The sequence below is a fragment of the Gossypium hirsutum genome, chromosome D05, assembly GCF_007990345.1.
Source record: "Gossypium hirsutum isolate 1008001.06 chromosome D05, Gossypium_hirsutum_v2.1, whole genome shotgun sequence".
In the NCBI taxonomy this organism is placed as follows: domain Eukaryota; kingdom Viridiplantae; phylum Streptophyta; class Magnoliopsida; order Malvales; family Malvaceae; genus Gossypium; species Gossypium hirsutum.
The window spans coordinates 12,963,387-12,977,128 of NC_053441.1; the positions used below are offsets into that span (position 1 = coordinate 12,963,387).

At 33.5% G+C, this 13,742-nt stretch overlaps 2 protein-coding genes across 2 annotated transcripts; both read right to left on the reverse strand.

Moving 5' to 3' along the window:
- Nucleotides 1-1,366: 1,366 nt before the first annotated feature.
- Nucleotides 1,367-3,244, reverse strand: LOC121217728 (uncharacterized). The gene is made up of 2 exons (XM_041093821.1): nt 2,569-3,244; nt 1,367-1,449 (listed from the first exon to the last, which is right to left on the reverse strand). Exons 1-2 carry the CDS (start codon nt 3,185-3,187, stop codon nt 1,403-1,405), a joined length of 666 nt encoding a protein of 221 aa, XP_040949755.1. The 5' UTR covers nt 3,188-3,244; the 3' UTR covers nt 1,367-1,402.
- A 3,001-nt stretch (nt 3,245-6,245) lies between these two features.
- LOC121217081 (uncharacterized) lies at nt 6,246-8,347 on the reverse strand. Its single transcript, XM_041092650.1, has 2 exons — nt 8,294-8,347; nt 6,246-7,227 (listed from the first exon to the last, which is right to left on the reverse strand). Exon 2 carries the CDS (start codon nt 7,206-7,208, stop codon nt 6,246-6,248), a length of 963 nt encoding a protein of 320 aa, XP_040948584.1. The 5' UTR covers nt 7,209-7,227; nt 8,294-8,347.
- Nucleotides 8,348-13,742: the final 5,395 nt, after the last annotated feature.

Here is a 13,742-nt window from a genome sequence, read left to right on the forward strand (position 1 = left end):
ATTATCTCTTATTAAAGGCTTCATATGGTGATTAAACTTATTTCTACTGAAAATAGACTCATTAAGGAGTCTATACATATAAATTATAACTCAAAATTCCTTCTGTACAATTTTTAATGAATTTCTAAAGTCAGAACAGGGGACTTCAAAAACATTCTTGCCCTGTTTCACTAAAATTCAAATATCTAAAAGTATATAATTCTTTTGCTTACTCCACTTCTTTTATATGAAAGTAGACTCTTTCAGCTTTAATTTCATATCTCACTCAACTTCTAATTCTATTTCCACTATTTTTGGTGATTTTTAAAAGTTACATCAATGCTGCTGTCCAAGAACTGCTCCATTGCAATTTTTAAAAAAAATTCAATATAACCCCTTTATAATTGTCTAACCTTCCCTGCAAATTTCAAATCACAACCAATTCCAGTATTTCATCTACTTCATTTAAATACTAATGAAGTTCAACCAATCAACCATTTCAAACTAAAAACATGTATATATTTCGATATCTAACGCAACCATAACATTCAAATTTACTTTTCACTTCAATTCCCTATACATGCCATATAAATCCAAAAAGTTGCTTAACATAAACTACCGGAGTATATCTGGATAGTGTGATTCTTGATGTAGATCCGATCCTCCGAATGTATAAATACGTTAATCTACAAAAACAATAAACACACACATGTAAGCTTATAGAAAAGCTTAGTAAGTTCATAGGCATAAAACATAAATCTTACCAAACACTTGTACACTTATACAATATACACCATTACTAAATTTACCTGTCAACCACAATCTTTGGTGAGTTCCTTGGTATAAACTCACTACTACTTATTCTTTTACCATAATTCCTTTGGGCCCATTTGTCACTTACCATCCTTGATCAAAATTAAGGAACGGTTACGGAAAATTGAGTACTTCACTTTCACTTTGACATATGACCTCTTATCACTTGTCCTTGATCAGATAAGTGTAGCTAGGCTACCACTTATCACTTTGCCACTTGATCAGATAAGTGTAGCTGAAGCTACCACTTATCACTTTATCACTTGATCAGATAAGTGTAGCCACTTATCACTTTGTCTCTTGATCAGATAAGTGTAACCACTTATCACTTTGTTTCTTGATCAGATAAGTGTAACCACTTATCACTTTGTTTCTTGATCAGATAAGTGTAGCCACTTATCACTTTGTTTCTTGATCAGAAGTACTCAAATCCGGTGTTCCACTTAATTTGATCATTTATTCGATTTTCACATTTTTATTTTATTCTCATTTCAACAATAAATACATTTCATCATACATTGTATAATTCATGAAATTAACATTTAATCATTAAATTTCAGCCATATGAACTTACCTGGATCGATTTGCAGAATTTGTAAAAGTTCAGGGACTAATCGGCTACTTTTTCTTTTCCTCGACTTGTTTCAGGTTCTCGATCTAAAATGCAAATTTATTCATTCATCAGCATTTAATTCAATTCTAATTCATTTCACAATTTATGCCCTTTAATTTTCGAAGTTACACTTTTACCCCAAACTTTACAGTTTTTACAATTTGATCCCTACTCAATTAACCCCTCAATTGATCTAATTTTTCTCAATTAACACCTTTTTCCAACTATTTTAGACTACTACATAGCCTTTCATACTCAAAACCGCAACACCAAACCTTAATTCCCAACTTTTTCACAATTAGGTCCCTAAAATCAATTTCTATCAAAATTACTTAATAAAATCATCATATAACAAAATTAAAGCTTCAATTTCATGTTTATTCATCATAAAAATCCAACACTAATCAATGGTAACTTTCAAAATCAGCCATGGAATCAAAAACTAATGAAATAATTAGTTGGACCTAATTGTAAAAGTATCAAAATCACAAAAATTAGAAGAAATAATCAAGAATTAAACTTACATGATTCAAAAATATGAAAAACCAGCTTATTCCAGACCTCCTATGGCGTTTTTGCTGATAAATTGTGAAGAGATCTCTAGATTTTTCACTTTTGTCTTTGTTTTAAATGTTTAATTTGTTAAGTTTCCAATTTTGCCCCTGTTTCTCCTTACATTCTGCTGATTTTTCTTACCCAACCGTCCAGCCCATATAATTTGGGTCTAATAGCCTTTTAAATCCCTCCACTTTAGTCACTTAAGCTATTTAATCACAATTTAACAAATTTTACACTATTCCCAATTTAGTCCTTTTTAGTTAATTAACTATCCAAACGTTAAAATTTTCTAACGAAACTTTAATACCAACTCAATGACACTCTATAAATATTTCTAAAAATATTTATGGCTCGGTTTAAAATCTTCGAGGTCTCGATACCTCGTTTTTTTATTTTAATTATTTTAATATTTATTCCTAGTACACTATTCACTATTTCAAAAATTTTCCTAACTTCACATTTAACTTATACTTACTAAATTTATAATATTTTCTACTCGTTTGTCAGATTTAGTGATCTCGAATCACCATTCCGACACCACTAAAAATTCAGGCTATTACAACTTCCCCCCCATTTTAGGAAATTTCGTCCCCGAAATTTCGTACCTGGAAATAAATTCGGATACTGAAATCTCATCAATTCCTCCGTTTCCCAGGTTGCCTCCTCAGATCCATGTCGATTCCATAACACCTTAACTAGTGGTACACGTTTATTCCTCAACTCTTTAACCTCCCGAGCTAAAATTTTCACCGGTTCCTCTGAATAAGTCATGTCAGGTTGGAGCTCTATTTCCGTATGAGGAATTACATGTGATGGATCTGATCTATACCGTCTCAACATAGACACATGAAACACATTATGAATATTTTCAAGTTCCCGGGGCAAAGCCAATCTATAAGCTACCGGACCGATTCTTTCAATGATTTCATACGGCCCGATAAATCGTGGGCTGAGTTTTCCCTTTCTGCCGAACCGCAAAACTTTCTTCCACGGTGACACTTTCAAAAATACACGATCACCCACACTAAACTCTATATCCCTTCTCTTCAAATCTGCATATGATTTTTGCCGATCGGAGGCAGCTTTTAAACAATCTCGAATAATACGAACTTTTTCTTCAGTTTCCCGAATCAAGTCCACTCCCACCAGTTTCGATTCACTTAATTCAGTCCAATATAATGGAGTTCTACACTTTCTTCCATACAGAGCTTCAAACGGTGCCATTTTAATACTAGTTTGATAACTATTATTATAAGCAAATTCGGCTAAAGGTAAATACCTTTCCCAGCTGCCGCCGAACTCAAGTATACAACACCTTAACATATCTTCTAAAATCTGAATCACTCGCTCTGACTGCCCATCTGTCTGGGGATAAAAGCTGTGCTGAAATTTAATTTGGTGCCCAGAGCCTCCTGTAATTTACTCCAAAATCTCGAGGTAAATCTCGGATCTCGATCCGAAATAATAGATATCGGTACCCCATGTAACCTCACTATCTCAGACACATATAACTCCGCTAACTTTTCAAGCTGATAATCTGTTCTGACTGGAATAAAATGTGCCGACTTAGTTAACCGATCAACAATCACCCATATCGAATCTTTCTTCTTCGGAGTTACTGGTAATCCAGATACAAAATCCATCGTGACATGTTCCCATTTCCACTCTGGAATCATAATGGGCTGTAACAACCCTGTCGGCACTTGATGCTCAGCTTTCACCTGTTGACAAATCAAACATCTTGCTACATATTCACAGATTTCTCGTTTCATTCCAGGCCACCAATACATTTTCTTCAAATCACAATACATTTTTGTACTCCCCGGGTGAATAGAACACATACTACTGTGAGCCTCTGATAAAATATCATTTTTCAAGTCTAAATTATTTGGAACACATATTCTATTACGATAATATAACATACCATTTTCATCAATGGAGTATTCTAAGCTTAACTCATTTTGAACCATCTGTCGTTTTAGCATCAATTTTGGGTCTTCATCTTGTAATTCCCGAATCCGTTGAAAGAACACAGGTTTAGCTTTTAATTCCGCTAGTACAGAACCATCCTCATTAATAGATAAATGAGCACTCAATGCCCGTAATGCAAATAATGATGATTTCCGACTAAGTGCATCTGCTACGACATTTGCTTTCCCTGGGTGATAGTCAATGACAAGATCATAATCTTTCAGCAACTCTAACCATCGTCTCTGTCTCAAATTTAACTCTTTCTGAGTCATTAAATACTTCAAGCTTTTATGATCAGTATACACATAACATTTCTCACCATATAAGTAGTGTCTCCATATCTTCAAAGCAAACACGATCGCTGCCAATTCCAAATCATGTGTAGGATAATTCTTCTCGTGCGGTTTCAGTTGTCGGGAAGCATATGCCACCACTTTTCCTGACTGCATAAGTACACAACCCAAACCACTCAGAGACGCATCACTATATACTACAAACGGTACGCCCGATTCTGGTTGAGTCAACACTGGAGCCTCTGTCAACATCTTTTTCAACTGATCGAAACTCTGCTGACATTCGTCTGACCATATAAATTCAACATTCTTTTGTAGTAATCGAGTCAACGGTAAGGTAATCATTGAGAAATCTTTGACAAATCGGCGATAATAACCTGCCAATCCTAGAAAGCTCTGTACTTCAGTAACATTCTTTGGAACTTTCCAATTTACCACTGCCGCTATCTTACTTGGATCCACTCTTATTCCATCAGCTGATACAATATGACCCAAAAACGCAACTTCCTGAAGCCAAAATTCACATTTGCTGAATTTCGCATATAACTGTTTCTCCCGCAAAGTCTGTAATACAATCCTTAGATGTTGTGCATGTTCGGACTCTATCTTTGAATAAATCAATATATCGTCAATGAACACAACCACAAATCTATCCAAATATGACTGAAAAATTCTATTCATCAAATCCATAAAAGCAGCAGGAGCATTGGTTAAACCAAATGGCATCACCAAAAATTCATAATGACCATATCGAGTTCGGAAGGCAGTTTTCGGCACATCACACTCTTTAACTTTCAACTGATAATACCCAGATCGAAGGTCTATCTTGGAAAATACTGCAGCACCTTTCAACTGATCAAACAGATCATCAATACGAGGCAAAGGATATTTATTCTTTACCGTTACCTTATTCAACTGCCTGTAATCTATACACAGTCTTAATAAACCGTCCTTCTTTTTCACAAACAAGACAGGTGCACCCCAGGGCGACATACTCGGTCTGATGAACCCTTTATCTAATAACTCCTGCAACTGCGCCTTCAACTCTTTTAATTCCGCTGGAGCCATTCTGTACGGTGTCATTGATATAGGAGTTGTTCCGGGGATCACATCAATTACAAATTCAACTTCTCTATCAGGTGGTAGACCGGGTAACTCTTCAGGGAACACATCAGGAAATTCATTCACCACTGGCACTTGTTCGAGCTTTAAATCAGAACCCCGAGTATCAAGGATATAAGCCAAGAATGCTTCATTGCCTTTGCGTAATAATCTCTGAGCAGAGAGAGCTGAAATAATTCTGACTGTATCGCCCATGTTTTCTGACCCAACTGAGATTACATCTCCTGTTTGACATTTCAAACTGATTTGCTTATCACGACAATTCACCACCGCATCATGTCTCATTAACCAGTCCATCCCCAGAATAATGTCAAATTCCCGAAAGGGTAACAACATCAAATCAGCGGGGAATTCATAGCCTTTCACTTTCAGTGGACAATTACGACATATCAAATTAACCATCACACTATGACCTAATGGATTTGTAACTTGTATATCAAATTCAGTGGACTCAACAAATAAATTCTTTTCAGATGCTAACATAGTGTAAATATATGAATGAGTAGATCCAGGGTCTATCAATGCATAAACAATAACATCATAAAGATAGAAAGTACCAGCAATTACATCAGGAGCCGTAGCTTCTTCCCTTGCTCGAATGGCGTAGATACGTGCTGGTGCTCTATTCTCTGATCGACCAACTGATTCCCTAGTACCCGAACGGGTAGTCCCTGTAGCACTGCTCTGGCCCGAACGTCTACTTCTTTGAGGAATGGTTCTCTGTATCTCTTTCTGTTCCACTTCATCTTTTTGCAGCCGGGGACAATCTCGAATAAGATGATCAGTAGCCCCACATTTATAACAAGCCCCCATCTTAGTCCTGCATTCTCCGAAATGATATCTTCCACAATATTGACACTTAGGTCGTGAAGCATTCTGAACACTGCTCACACTTGCTACAGGTCTATCGAATACCCTAAATCAGATTGTCTTGGTCTATCTCTGCCCGATCTCCCCGACACTGATGTAGTTCGATTAATTTCTTCTCTAGATTTCTTCACTGGAAAATCTGAAAATGACTTAGAAGCACCTCTTTTGAATGGCTCTTTACTTTTTCGATCCCGCTGCATTTTTCTATTGTATACTTCTTCAAGCTTTTGAGCACGGTCTGACAGAACAACGAACTCTCGTATTTCATTACCCCCAATCATCATTCTAATTTCATCATTTAACCCTTCTTCAAACCGGATACACATTTCTTCTTCAGTAGATACAATGTCTCGGGCATATTTGCTGAGGTAGACAAATTCTCTTTCATATTCAACTACTGATTTATTTCCCTGTCGTAGGTCGAGGAATTCCCTTTTCTTTTTATCCAAATATCGTCTGCCCACATATTTCTTCTTAAATTCATTTTGGAAAAATTCCCAAGAAATTTTCTCTGCCGGAACCACAGCCTCGATCGTCTCCCACCAACTATAAGCTTCTTCTTTCAACAGAGACACAGCACATCTCAAATAGTCATCTGGTGAGCAAGCCATTTCTTTAAAAATTCTTATCAAACTCTGTAACCAATATTCAGCTTTGACGGGATCATCATCAGTCCTTCCCCGAAATTCTTCGGCTCCAAGTTTTCTAAGCCTTTCCAATGGAGAACGCTTACTAGATTCAGTCGTTGTAGAAGGTGGAGGAGCAACCGGGGGTACCATCGATGGAGCAGTAGGGGGAGGAGGTGGTTCAGCCTGATTTCTTTCTTGCCTCATTTCAGTATACCACTGATTCATAATCCCATAAATCATATTCTTTAATTCATGCTCTCGCATTTGGGAAATCGGAACATCACTGCTTGCTCTTTGTTCAGAATTCTGTGCTCTACTGTTAACTTCTTCTTGATCAGTACGTTCAGGTAAATTTGACATCTTTATAATCGGAGAGTATCTATAAAAATAACAAAGATTAGATCGGATCATACACATCACACTATCACAGATTTATATGGCATGTATTTCTAAACACTTTACACTTCACACATATTCCGAGGACCGGCTAAACCGGGCTCTGATACCACTAAAATGTAACACCCCTTACCCGAGACCATGGTCGGAGTCGAGCATGAGGCGTTACTTGACTTAACTTAAAAGTTCGGGGCATAAAAATTTACTTTCAAATTTAATTTCATCATTCATAATAAAGCTGTCCTCCTGTACAGCAGTCACTAAAATAATTATAATTCAAGCTACAAAACTCGAAATTTAGATCCGTAAATTTTCCATAAAACTAGACTCATATATCTATTCATCATAAATTTTTCAGAATTTTTTCTTTAGCCAATTAGTACAGTTTATTAGTTGAAGTCTCCCCTGTTTCACTAATCGACTATCCTAACCACTCATCACTAAAATTTAATTATCTCTTATTAAAGGCTTCATATGGTGATTAAACTTATTTCTACTGAAAATAGACTCATTAAGGAGTCTATACATATAAATTATAACTCAAAATTCCTTCTGTACAATTTTTAATGAATTTCTAAAGTCAGAACAGGGGACTTCAAAAACATTCTTGCCCTGTTTCACTAAAATTCAAATAGCTAAAAGTATATAATTCTTTTGCTTACTCCACTTCTTTTATATGAAAGTATACTCTTTCAGCTTTAATTTCATATCTCACTCAACTTCTAATTCTATTTCCACTATTTTTGGTGATTTTTAAAAGTTACATCAATGCTGCTGTCCAAGAACTGCTCCATTGCAATTTTTAAAAAAAAATTCAATATAACCCCTTTATAATTGTCTAACCTTCCCTGCAAATTTCAAATCACAACCAATTCCAGTATTTCATCTACTTCATTTAAATACTAATGAAGTTCAACCAATCAACCATTTCAAACTAAAAACATGTATATATTTCGATATCTAACGCAACCATAATATTCAAATTTACTTTTCACTTCAATTCCCTATACATGCCATATAAATCCAAAAAGTTGCTTAACATAAACTACCGGAGTATATCTGGATAGTGTGATTCTTGATGTAGATCCGATCCTCCGAATGTATAAATACGTTAATCTACAAAAACAATAAACACACACATGTAAGCTTATAGAAAAGCTTAGTAAGTTCATAGGCATAAAACATAAATCTTACCAAACACTTGTACACTTATACAATATACACCATTACTAAATTTACCTGTCAACCACAATCTTTGGTGAGTTCCTTGGTATAAACTCACTACTACTTATTCTTTTACCATAATTCCTTTGGGCCCATTTGTCACTTACCATCCTTGATCAAAATTAAGGAACGGTTACGGAAAATTGAGTACTTCACTTTCACTTTGACATATGACCTCTTATCACTTGTCCTTGATCAGATAAGTGTAGCTAGGCTACCACTTATCACTTTGCCACTTGATCAGATAAGTGTAGCTGAAGCTACCACTTATCACTTTATCACTTGATCAGATAAGTGTAGCCACTTATCACTTTGTCTCTTGATCAGATAAGTGTAACCACTTATCACTTTGTTTCTTGATCAGATAAGTGTAACCACTTATCACTTTGTTTCTTGATCAGATAAGTGTAGCCACTTATCACTTTGTTTCTTGATCAGAAGTACTCAAATCCGGTGTTCCACTTAATTTGATCATTTATTCGATTTTCACATTTTTATTTTATTCTCATTTCAACAATAAATACATTTCATCATACATTGTATAATTCATGAAATTAACATTTAATCATTAAATTTCAGCCATATGAACTTACCTGGATCGATTTGCAGAATTTGTAAAAGTTCAGGGACTAATCGGCTACTTTTTCTTTTCCTCGACTTGTTTCAGGTTCTCGATCTAAAATGCAAATTTATTCATTCATCAGCATTTAATTCAATTCTAATTCATTTCACAATTTATGCCCTTTAATTTTCGAAGTTACACTTTTACCCCAAACTTTACAGTTTTTACAATTTGATCCCTACTCAATTAACCCCTCAATTGATCTAATTTTTCTCAATTAACACCTTTTTCCAACTATTTTAGACTACTACATAGCCTTTCATACTCAAAACCGCAACACCAAACCTTAATTCCCAACTTTTTCACAATTAGGTCCCTAAAATCAATTTCTATCAAAATTACTTAATAAAATCATCATATAACAAAATTAAAGCTTCAATTTCATGTTTATTCATCATAAAAATCCAACACTAATCAATGGTAACTTTCAAAATCAGCCATGGAATCAAAAACTAATGAAATAATTAGTTGGACCTAATTGTAAAAGTATCAAAATCACAAAAATTAGAAGAAATAATCAAGAATTAAACTTACATGATTCAAAAATATGAAAAACCAGCTTATTCCAGACCTCCTATGGCGTTTTTGCTGATAAATTGTGAAGAGATCTCTAGATTTTTCACTTTTGTCTTTGTTTTAAATGTTTAATTTGTTAAGTTTCCAATTTTGCCCCTGTTTCTCCTTACATTCTGCTGATTTTTCTTACCCAACCGTCCAGCCCATATAATTTGGGTCTAATAGCCTTTTAAATCCCTCCACTTTAGTCACTTAAGCTATTTAATCACAATTTAACAAATTTTACACTATTCCCAATTTAGTCCTTTTTAGTTAATTAACTATCCAAACGTTAAAATTTTCTAACGAAACTTTAATACCAACTCAATGACACTCTATAAATATTTCTAAAAATATTTATGGCTCGGTTTAAAATCTTCGAGGTCTCGATACCTCGTTTTTTTATTTTAATTATTTTAATATTTATTCCTAGTACACTATTCACTATTTCAAAAATTTTCCTAACTTCACATTTAACTTATACTTACTAAATTTATAATATTTTCTACTCGTTTGTCAGATTTAGTGATCTCGAATCACCATTCCGACACCACTAAAAATTCAGGCTATTACAATTACCTTCTAGAATTCTCTCTCTAATTGACTATTTTGCCCTTTATAATATTTTAAAATTTCATCCTTGAGTCATCACTTAATTTAGTAAAATTACAATTTAGTCCCTCAAAATTCTTCACATTTTTCAATTTGGTCCTAATTCATCCATTTTCCTTAGTTTCTAGATTATTCTACCCCTAAAATATTTGCACTACAGGTCCTTCGACTTTTTCATATTTACACTTTACTCCCTCAATTTTTGAGTATTTACTCTTGGTCGACAAAACTTTTCTCACTTTTGTGATTTAATCATTTCTTGAATTAATATGTCATAATATACCTCCTAATGTTGCCATAACTCAAAATTTCCCTTTTTGTCACTTTATTTCCTTATTTTACTATATCAAAGATATCTACTTTCTTACTGTAGTAAATTTTCGGGGTATTACAAAATTACCCAAGTGAACCGAGGTTCAACATTTGTTGCGGACATTCGTGTTTACTATATGTTTAGCTCTCATGAGCTTCTGTTCAGTCTTCAGGCTTCTGAAAACGATGTGCTCATATCCGTAAGTCGTTCTTCGAAAGGTAAAATATCGGGAGTTGTCTTGAATGATATATATATGTATATGAAGAAATGGTAAGAGAATGATATGTATTATGATATGTATTTACATCAATATCTTAATATGTTGATATATGGAAATTATGTAAGTGGAGACAAGTAATAAACTCAAGTGTAACATGTTGAGATAGTAAGGTTATCGATGTTGAAATCATATGAAATATGTTTAAGTACGCTAACAAGTGTTGTTGTTTGATGCTTAGGCAAATGCCAAGCTATTGGTTGAATGGTAATATGTTTAATTATAAGATGCATTGAAATGGTAAGTGCTCAAATGAAAATATGCTTGTGTTCATGAAAGAGTGGTAAGTTTAAAGTTATGTAATTTCTTATGAAAAGACTTATTATATGATTAATTCGAAAAAGACTGTGTTTAAATGCATTAGCTTGTGGCTATGGTGTTTATGACTGGTGTGCTATGCATATGGAATGAGTGTAGAAAGTAAAGAAATGCAAGTGAAAATAAAGAAATTCGGAAGAGTATAAAGTTGTTTAAAATCCTATTATGCTAGGGATAATATGTACAAGTGATGATGTGAATTTATTTACCTTGTGAGTTGATGAATATAGCCACATGAGTATTGTGCTATCAATATTAAATTATTCTTGATATTTATAAATTTCATATTTGAAATGAATGGACCTGATTAAAGTTTATATGAGCTTACTAAGCATTTATTGCTTACGTATTTGTTTTTCTTTACTTTTCAGATTATCGGAAGCTCAATTGGGTTGAAAGCTTGTCGGAGATATATTACACTGTCCATTGGTTCTAACGGTAATTTTGGATGATTTGATTCTGATTATAATGGCATGTATAAGTTAAATTGGCCAACGTTGGCTCATTAATGTTTTGATTTTGATTGGTTTCAAATACGAATGCTAGATGAAATGAAATGCCTGATAATTAATTTGTAAACTCCGATAATGCTCTGTAACCCTATTCCGGCGACGGATTCGGGTTAGGGGCGTTACAATAATGAAACACACTATACAAATGTTGTTGAGTCAAAAATGATAGTTTGGATGTTGACTTCAAGTCCTGGGGCTTCGAGGAATACCGAAACCTACGTATGGAAAAAACAAACCACACACTAAACATTAAAGCTCAGTTGTACTTTTATGATTCAAGATATTATAAATTAGTATAAATAGCATGACATATAGCATGGGAACTCAAATGTAACTTGCATATGTTCATAAATATACATGAAAATGTGCACATCTTGAAGTAAACCAATTTGCTTAAAATTTCAACATTATCATCAATTTTATACTTTTGTTACTTACCTTTCAATTACATACATATCAAAGACATTACTTCAATCAATTTATCATGATCAATTCCTTTACTTTATACTTACCGTTCAATTCGTTTCTGGAGTCTACTGACTCGTTCACAATCGTTTCGACCCTTAGCGCTTGTTTTCACTTGCTTTGCATAATAAGATACATACTTCTCACTTCAATTCATATATGAACATATTCAAAATCTCAAGCATCATATCAATTCATTTCAGTACAAGTTATCAAACTTATTATTGATGACCTCTATTAACCTAACTCGAACTTAGACAGATACACGGATCGTCTAACCAACTTGGACGGATTCGAGTAAGGGAAATTGACATGTAAAGTGAATATTGGAGCACGAAATGCATCTTGGCACACAAAGTGCATCTTGGTGCATAAACGCATAAACTCGTAAACAATCCAATCTTATGGCATGCCAACTATATCCGACTCAGCCCAACTAGTTAATAGGGTATTAATGTTCAATTCACATTACATTATTTACAATTCATCATCAATATATCATGTAACATAGATATTTCAACTCAATTTCATACCAATTATCATATATTAGTTAGATCATACTACTTTCTATTCTATTCAATTTAGTCTCTATTTCGATATTCAATCTCGACCATAACAATTCAATCGAAACATTTCATATCATCACAATAGGATGATCCCAATGACTCAAAAATCAATAAATATGCATATATGATCAAATATTTTTATCCTGAATCATAAAAGTACAAACTGAGATTTTGTACAGTGTTGTTAATGATTTTCACTTTTCCTTTCCCTCTTGGCTATTCGGTGTTGTCATTAGCTACAAATAATCATAAAAAGATTATACAATCAATTTCTAGCCAAATCAGAATCAAAGACCAAATTAAATATATTTTTGTAATTTATTCAATTTAGTCCCTAAAATTAGGGCAAACATATTTTTCAATTTAGGGCCTCGAATTAGAATCTGATTTCACCATGACTCATTAAGGACTTCTATTTTCTATCCCTACCAACAATTCATGACAACTTTTCATTTAATTCTATTTGATCCCTAATGTACTAAACTAACAATTTAGCATTATAATTTAGTCCTTTTTCATATACTAAGCTTAATTTGTAACAATTTCACACCAATTTCATTCAATTCTCAAGAATGAAAATTTTCAAAACTTTAACATTTTTACAAATTAGTATACGAGCTAACTAAATCAAGCTCCCATGACATCAAATCTATAAAAATTAATGAAAAATGGCTAGGGACTTACTTGGAATTAGGGCCCGAAAGCTTCAAACTACCAAAAATGGTGTTTTTCTCTTAAGGTCTTTCTTTGGCCGGTTGAAGAAGATGAAGTATCATCTCTCTTTCCACTAAGCTCACTTTTATATGAATAATTAAGCTTTACTAATCTAAATTAACCTTTAATTAATTATTTCTTATAGTTTTAACTAAAATTAATTAGTTTAATCATCAATTATCAATACCTTCCACTAACATGTTTTTATAATGATTTATAATCATTTTGATCCTTTGGATAATTGCAATTTAAGTCTCTTAACCTTTTCCTAATTAAAAATTTATAGTGATTAAATTTTTACGGTTTAATCCCTGAGCACT

Bases quoted from the DNA above. Each gene is read 5' to 3' on its own strand.
- LOC121217728 (XM_041093821.1), bottom strand. From the start codon at position 3,187: ATGGCACCGTTTGAAGCTCTGTATGGAAGAAAGTGTAGAACTCCATTA. The intron at 1,450-2,568 runs GTACGAAATTTC...TTTGCATTTTAG, and splicing joins GTATCCGAATTTATTTCCAG to ATCGAGAACCTGAAACAAGT.
- LOC121217081 (XM_041092650.1), bottom strand. From the start codon at position 7,208: ATGTCAAATTTACCTGAACGTACTGATCAAGAAGAAGTTAACAGTAGA.